At 38.9% G+C, this 8,115-nt stretch overlaps 2 protein-coding genes across 2 annotated transcripts; both read left to right on the top strand.

Annotated features, from left to right (window-relative positions):
- Nucleotides 1-358: 358 nt before the first annotated feature.
- Nucleotides 359-2,333, top strand: LOC132141959 (homeobox protein HMX1-like). The gene is made up of 2 exons (XM_059551604.1): nt 359-633; nt 1,170-2,333. The coding sequence occupies exons 1-2, from the start codon at nt 363-365 to the stop codon at nt 1,763-1,765; spliced, it is 867 nt and encodes a 288-aa protein (XP_059407587.1). The 5' UTR covers nt 359-362; the 3' UTR covers nt 1,766-2,333.
- Nucleotides 2,334-4,581: 2,248 nt separating this feature from the next.
- LOC132141958 (homeobox protein HMX2-like) lies at nt 4,582-6,148 on the top strand. The gene is made up of 2 exons (XM_059551603.1): nt 4,582-4,907; nt 5,012-6,148. Exons 1-2 carry the CDS (start codon nt 4,703-4,705, stop codon nt 5,521-5,523), a joined length of 717 nt encoding a protein of 238 aa, XP_059407586.1. The 5' UTR covers nt 4,582-4,702; the 3' UTR covers nt 5,524-6,148.
- The last annotated feature ends 1,967 nt before the right edge of the window (nt 6,149-8,115 follow it).

Below are 8,115 nucleotides of genomic sequence, written 5' to 3'. Positions count from 1 at the left end.
CCCAAATAAAGCCCTCTGTGACAGGGGTTCCATCGACCCTGAGGCGCGATCAAAAGCGAAGTCGAACTGGAGCCGGTAATACCCTTTTACTATAGTAATCCTGTTTGCTATTGTAGTCGTCCAATAGCAGAATGCCCTCCGCTTGTTAAGCATTTTACTTGACTTGGATTGTTCTTGACTACAGCCCCGCTTCTCTCTGGACTGGTGCAGTGGACTCACTAAGGATTTAATCCTGCTGAAGCAATGGTCGAGCGGGGATATTATTCGGCGAGGAAGGATTCGATGCTTTTTGTTTAGAATTCGCGCATCACCCGGTTATTGCTGTAACTGGTAGACTATAGGCTAGGCTACTTGTAAAAGAGATGCATGACAAAGGCCAACAACAGCGTACTTCCACCACATCCAGGTGCTCATCGTTTTTTATCGAGAATTTACTTGGCTCTTGTAAGACAGAAAAGTCCGGTCGTCCTTTAAAGTATAACGATGGCATGGAGCGAGAGATGGGTCTTAAGGGCAGCGCTAAAGCGCATCTTAAAGAAATGTGCAGTCAAGCACCAAGCACAGGCTTCAAGACAGAGATGTGTCGGAGCACACTATCACCCCTGGATTGGTGTGGACTGGAAACCTCAGAGAGTAAGTTGCGGGATACACAAACTTACTTATTGTTCAAAATTTCGTTAAAAATCATAAATCAAAATAATATAGAGATTTCTTAATCTGAACTGTGGTACTCAATGGACTGTGCTTTTTATTTAGGCCTATGGGACAGGCTGACTTGCTCATTATTAGTGCCCAACTGAATAATTATTTTCCATGTTAGTGTACAGCACCAATTATGCTACTGGTAGGTCCACATTAGTTTTAAGCATAATTAGGTAAAACCAACAAAAGCAACAGGAAAGCGCGGAGCAGCCGAGTCACAATGAAAGACTTCCCAAACTCGTTAAAGGCTGAACAGTGCAATTGGTTTGCCTGATTCGTTAGCTCTGTAAAGATATGAAAGCCACAGGGAGAGAGTTGGCTGCGTTCACACAATATTGCTCTTAAGGGAACTATATTACGAGCTAGAGAGCAGATTTTTATATCACTTTGGTAACATCCATCTGATCAATTATAGTATTACATGAATTTCTTAAACACTTATACGTTCCTTTAATGTTTACTTTTAGCGGGTCCAAAAGAAGAAATTAACCATTCCAGTGAGCATTGCCGCAGCGACAGGGACACCCCAGTGACCTCTGAGCTTCTTGATGGAGCAGTGGACCGAAAAACGAGCGAGTGCGTGGGTGACGAGGGTGAAGACGCTCGACAGCTTTTCGAAGAGCGTTCCGGTCCCGACACTTGCGAGCCATGCTCGGCCCGGAAGAAAAAGACCCGAACTGTGTTCAGTAGAAGCCAAGTGTTCCGGCTAGAATCCACTTTCGACATGAAGAGATACCTCAGCAGCTCTGAGCGCGCCGGCCTCGCGGCCTCCCTGCACCTGACCGAGACGCAGGTCAAAATCTGGTTCCAGAACCGCAGAAACAAATGGAAAAGACAATTGGCCGCAGATCTAGAGGCTGTTCATTTTAACCACAGCTCCCAGCGGATTGTACGGGTGCCCATCTTGTACCACGATAAAACGACACCCATGTCGACTCTCAGTTTTAACGTGTCCCAAGTCTCGCCACCAATCATGGGCTTCTCAAATCCAGTGAACTATCCATTATCGCCCTTTGCTCATTCAATGAATTTAATGACATCGCAAATGACAGGCCTTGTCTGATCTATTGTCTGATATACTGACAGTAGTGGCCCAATGACAATTATCAATAATGTTTCTGAATGGTGCAATAACTGATTTATACATATCCTGCTGGAAAATACAGTACTGATGTCTCCTCCATCCAAAGAAAAGAAAACACCTATCACAAGAAAAATGACAAGTTTGTGTTAATTGTCACTGTTAAATGTCTATAATATAGTCTTCTGTGCATGGGCCCCTCAATGTAAATATAAGGGCAACACTTGCTTTGTGCAAATATATTTTTTATTCCGAAACACCGATTTGTAAGTTTTGTCACTTTTTCACAGTATAAATTTAAATAAACGAATCACGTTAAAGCAAGTATGATTTTCCTGTGAATGAGTTCTTTTATCAGCTCAGAAGACGTCAAAACTTTATGGACAGCGGAAAAACCAATATTCATGTACATACCATGCAAAATATATTTCCACAGGTGTCCAGATTATCTCGATTAGGCCTACTTGGGTAATTTCTGAATAATTTGTAGGCTAAATCAAACACTCGATGACAATTTTTCAGAGCAATAAATCAGTGCAGCACAATTATTCACAAAGAAAAAGGTGTGGTTTATAAAGGCCCTATTATCAGCAGTCCCTTATTGCCAGAATACAACAGAAAACGCGATACTAAATTCAAACACTGTTGAATCTACAATTTACTCAAAATAATATAGGCCTAATTTGAACTAATAAAGCTTAAATATCAATTAACATATAGACAAAATAGGTTATGCCATACTCATTACAAGCAGGCCCGCGACTACAGAGCAGTATAGGCTACAATATTCACTTACCAATTTGACAACAGAATAATGATATGATTTAGCAATTTTAGGACAACATTTTGTTAGGCTACATTAAGTCATACAAAATCATATCATGATATTTTAGAATGATATCAGATGTATTTCAGGGTCTATATGCATGTCCTGGATGCTTAATGAAATCTTAATTGTGGCGACGGATTAACGGTTCAGTAAAATAATATTTGAATGCTTTAATGTTTAACAATTAGCTTAATTATTAAATGCCCCAGAAATAACGACTTAAAATAACAAGAAAATCACTTAGTCTAAGTCAGTGTCTATCATTTTGTAATAGACTAGTCATTGTAGCCTACAGCTAAGATATTTCAAAATAATCATACAGTTGTTTCTGCCACAAAAACTGCATTGCCACAAAATAAAAATCTTCTTGGCTACTAAATGCAAAAGACAGCGAAACTATGGTAACTTACCAGAGTAGGCTAGCCTACACATTTTTCAACACTCGGAATTATCTCACGAGATGTGCAAGAAAAAAAAAATCATTATTTTAACGGTAAAGTTGCTATAATTAACTTAATTGGCTGAAAGTTCATCTGAAAAAAATCAAAGCCTAAACTACATTGACCTCCTTTTGTTCTGGAATTGACACCCCACAAGCGTCATCAAACGAGCTGGAGAAGACGGCAAAATAGGCCTCTTAAGCTTTCCTTTTCTTAAGAGCTCTCATATAAAAAAAGCAGTGCAGCTCATATATTGAGAAGTGTCTGGCTGCAGACCGAGCGGCAACTTCCCGCTCTCTCTAGTGAAGCCAATAAGGAAGTGACTAAAACTGCAATTCATCGACTGGCCGCTTGAGGCTGGCTGCAAAAGAGAGTCAATCCCATAGACTCCCCATGTTAGTGAAAATGCCCAACTTTACAGCAGAAAAAAACATGTTTTCAGCCAGGTGCAAAAAATGATTTTGGTCTATATAGCTACTTTTGCCCTTCATGACAACTGTGAGAGGGGGTGAATTTTTTTATAACTCATCCATCCGTTTAAATTATATTAAGCCTTAAAGTTCTGCATAATTAAGGGCGTGGCCACTTGAGTGACAGGTGAAATGCCACTGCTGTCACAGCCGTAGCGCTAGGTGGGCGTGGCTTCAGCAACCAGCTCCCGCCCTTTTGCCCATTTTCGATTGTCCGGGAGAGTCGTGCGGTGACGAGCTGCCAAGATGGCGACGGCTCGCTCTGCACACTTTAGGCTTCAGAAACTCTCTTCAGGAGTCTACGGGTGACGTCACGGACACTCAGACTTGCACTTGCACTCTCAGACTTGCATTCTCAGACTTGCACTCTCAGACACTTGCACTTCCGCTAGTGACATTACTTGTAGTCTTTATTTTTTTATTTTGTTCTATTTATTGATAACTGTTTGTTTGAATCTCTCAACATTTTACAACAGTAGCCAGGTGGTGAAGAAAAGAAAAAACATTTAATTACAATGTCACTTGCAATCGCTACTTGCACTCTCCGCTACCTGTGACGTCACTTGCAATCAACACAAATCGTGCATGTTGCCAATGGAGACAAGGCGCTGTGCTGGTGATTAAACGATTAAAACCAAATTAGTAGGCCTACTAATATAACATACAGGGTCCTGCAAGAAAAAGACAAGACCGGCAAATCCGTGGCAACACGCACGATTTGTGTTGATTGCAAATGACGTCACAGGTAGCGGAGACTGCAAGTAGCGATTGCAAGTGACATTGTAATTTAGTTTCTTTTTTTCTTGTCTTCGCCACCTGGTTACTGTTATAAAATGTTGGGAAATTCAAACAAAAAGTAATCAAAAAATTGAACAAAATAAAAAAATAAAGACTGCAAGGGATGTCACTATAGCGGAAGTGCAAGTGTCTGAGAGTGCAAGTCTGAGAGTGCAAGTGCAAGTCTGCAGCCAGACCCTCTTGGATATATTGAAATATGCAGATGTCTGGATAGGCCTGTGCTCTATAGCCCCCCCCCCCCCCCCCCCCCCCCCTAACACTCTAGGCAAACGCAGCAGCACTGCACGTCGTGGAGCAATGGTGCTGAAGGAATCGAGACGTTAGTTTATGAAACGGCAGAAAGGAGACGCGGACAGCAAGGATCCCGCATCTAACGGAGAATATGAGCAAGGAGGAGGCGTCATGTCGACCCGCTTCTTTGAAGTTTACAATTGATAACATCCTCAACTCCAAGTCGAGTAGGAGAAACTCTGATAGCCGTCATTCAAAGACATCTCTTGTAGTGTGTCGGGATGACTGTCTGCATCCTCCCAGAGGCAGCGAGGATCAATGCAAAGAAGAGTCAGATGCAAGATTGCGCACCATTGGTAAAAACATTGTTTTTCATTCACAAAACAGCTCTAATGTGTTATTAGTATTAGGCCTACTGTAATGTTTGAAAGAATTTTAATAGCATATGCCTGGATTTCAGATAAAGTCAACAGAGAGGGAGATGGAATCGTGGACGCGCTCAAAACCGTCGACACGCGCAGCGAGAGCACGGACAGCTGCGATGACAGGCAGCAGAAGAACAACAGCAAGAAGAATAAACTGATGACAAAAAAGAAAACGCGCACTATATTTTCCAAAAGACAGATCTTCCAACTGGAATCTACGTTTGACATGAAGCGCTATCTGAGCAGCACGGAGCGCGCGTGCCTGGCGAACTCTTTGCAGCTCACCGAGACTCAAGTCAAAATCTGGTTTCAGAATCGACGGAATAAATTAAAAAGACAACTGTCTACTGAACTGGAGGGACCGCCTAGCGATTTCAGTGATGTTGGAAAGACGGTACCGCTCCCAGCTTTATATAAAGAGAATAATCTGCTCGGAAGGTGCATGCTTCCAATGCCTCTACCAGTCGTGTATCCTGGAGGTAGCGCGCCTTACTTTTATTTCTCAAATGCCAGCAAGTATTTCAGCCTGTTTGATGGAGATATATGACTTAGAAAATACCCTTGCAAAGGGGACACAGTATAATTCTCATAAAAAAACCGACAACACGGCCTAACTTAAATTTTGATAACAAACATTTTTGACCTTTTTGTGTTTTGCTGAGATCATTGTTCAGCTATCGGCCAGTAAAGAAGCTGGCTTGTATTTCTATGCAAAAGCCTATTTTATTTATTGTATGCTGTACAACATGTTATTAAAATAATAACACCTAGCATATTTCAGTGCATCACATATACTGAGAGAAATGCCGGTGCCAATCACCCTGTCTTCACATGGCAGGAAGTTATAACACAAATGTTTTACTGTTTACATTATTATTATTATTATTATTATTATTATTATTAGCCTATTATTACAACTCTGCCAGAGATAGATTATTGGTGCATGCCTTTGTATTTTAAATGGCCCTCCAATTCCAAAATGAGCAATTGAAACGTATTTAAATGAATGTATTGGTTATTTTAACGCATGTTTGTATGTTTATTCCTTTTAGTGTTTTTTTTTTTATCGTTTTCAGTATATCCTGGCCAGTTAAGTTGGCTATACTACCAGTATTTACATCTTTTATCGAGTGTCATTAAATCTTCTGTTTTACACTTGCTTCAAAAGAAAACGTTTGTGTCCTGGCTTTTTTGTATTAAGAACTTTTTATCTATTTAAAAACATCATATTTAGTTGTTGTAGTTTTGATAGGCTATTGAATCAATATAGCCTAAATATCATTGCAAACTAGGTCAGACTCACGGGACACGTGAGCCTCATTAACAACGATAGAGTCGCATGTTCTTGAGAAATGATCTGTGGCAAGCCAGTAAAATCTCACCGGGAAACTCACCAAACTCGGACTAAGTCTCAGGGGTACAGACCCCAACGGCTTTCTTAATTCACCCGAGGATATATCCTCTAACTCTGTAAAAAAAGTACAAACGCGGACATGGCTATGTCAATAAAGGTTCGTGCAAATATTACAAAGCTCTACAAATGTGCCTTTTTACACGCAGTCGCATAGTGCTTTATGCAGCCTATAGCCTACTTCAAGTGTTTCACGTCATAATATACGAGTAATATTTTCTCAGTGTTCATCAATACATTTTAAAACGAATAGCTGAGTTTGTGATTGTGAGAGCTCAACAACAATGCTTTATTATTATTGTTATAACAATTATTAATATTATTATTGTTATAATTATTATTATTATTATTATTATTATAAAAAAATTATAATGCCTAAATGCCTAAACAATCTAAACAATTTGCGTGTGCGAGTGAGTTTAAACGTTAGATGTTAAAATATAGACGTTAGCCTTTACTCCGAAAAGAGCATGACTTTGACATTAGTTCAAGTTACATTCTTTTTTCCTTCTTAATACATTCTTTGTTTCATTCTTTTATATCATTACTAATTCTTGTTTTGCATGAGGTCATGTTAGGCCAAGGTACAGTTTCCACCGAGAGTATGAAACTTAAGGATGTGTCTGTTGTCATTTGGGTCCTGCTCTTCTTCTCTGTTATCCACAGACTCTTGACCTAATTCAGTTCTTTCAGCTGCTGAAGACGTGGCAAACGAGGTCTTGTTATTCTTAACACTCTCGCATTGGTAACAACTAATAAGTTATTAACTAAGTAAGATATGTAATTATTAAAAGTTGTATAAAGCTTGATAATTGTTTTTCCGAAACGGAATAATGTTGACTGACGTTATTTGCCTGGATAGCGAAGAGGGATTACCTGAGGTTAAGGATTTCATTTGAAAAAATAGTTTGTAAACAAGGTAAATAGGATCATCGACTGCAGCGATTAGCTAACAATTCAATCATAAAGCTATAGTGAACCAGAGATGTCAATAATTCTAGAAAATGTTAAACGACAATCAACACAACGACTTTCAGGGCCTTGCAGAGACTTTTGCACGCGCTCAAAGTATAAAAGGGGCATATGGAGGACGGCTATTAATAGGGCTGTGCTCCTTGCTGATATGTGTATCGAAATAAATGCTTCTGTATCGATAAAGCAGCAAATGCTATGACGCAGTTTTGAAAAAGAATCACAGAACAGAAAATACAATTTTAAGTTTAAAAGTTAAAAAATATTTTCTTTGCACCTTTTAATTACTCTGGAAGTATAAACTGAATAAATTATTTATTATTCTTATAATTGCGTTTACAGGGTGGTTTTGCTGTTACAAACACTATTGTTGTTGTTGTTGTAGAAAAACATATTTATGTCTTATTTAAAAAAGAGTTCTATTCTAATCCTGTTTTTTTTATAAAAAATTTTTTTTAATGATAATGATAATAAAAACAGGACTGATAAGTATAATTCGCATGATGAGAAAATCAGTAGGCTATAAGCCTGTTTACTAGTGTTAGGGTTAGGGATAATTATTTTAATGCACTCTATGTCTTTTAAATAAATACTAATATAATAATAGTTCAAAGTATTAATAGTTTTTAGTCAGATAATAAGATCCCTCAACGTTCTTTAAATTTTTCCAATCAAACAGCAAGAACGAAAGAGAACAGGCAACTTTGTTTATATTGCTGTGTGTAAAAATAGGTAAGCTGCATTTTTTTATATTTA

Source organism: Carassius carassius, chromosome 6, assembly GCF_963082965.1.
Source record: "Carassius carassius chromosome 6, fCarCar2.1, whole genome shotgun sequence".
In the NCBI taxonomy this organism is placed as follows: Eukaryota; Metazoa; Chordata; class Actinopteri; order Cypriniformes; family Cyprinidae; genus Carassius; species Carassius carassius.
Note: the sequence above shows the minus strand (reverse complement) of the source record. Positions and strands in the feature narration are given on the sequence as shown.

Excerpts from the sequence above, each read along its gene's own strand:
- LOC132141958 (XM_059551603.1), top strand. The coding sequence starts at position 4,703 with ATGAGCAAGGAGGAGGCGTCATGTCGACCCGCTTCTTTGAAGTTTACA. Across the intron at positions 4,908-5,011 it reads TGCAAGATTGCGCACCATTG|ATAAAGTCAACAGAGAGGGA; the intron begins GTAAAAACATTG and ends CCTGGATTTCAG.
- LOC132141959 (XM_059551604.1), top strand. The coding sequence starts at position 363 with ATGCATGACAAAGGCCAACAACAGCGTACTTCCACCACATCCAGGTGC. Across the intron at positions 634-1,169 it reads TGGACTGGAAACCTCAGAGA|CGGGTCCAAAAGAAGAAATT; the intron begins GTAAGTTGCGGG and ends GTTTACTTTTAG.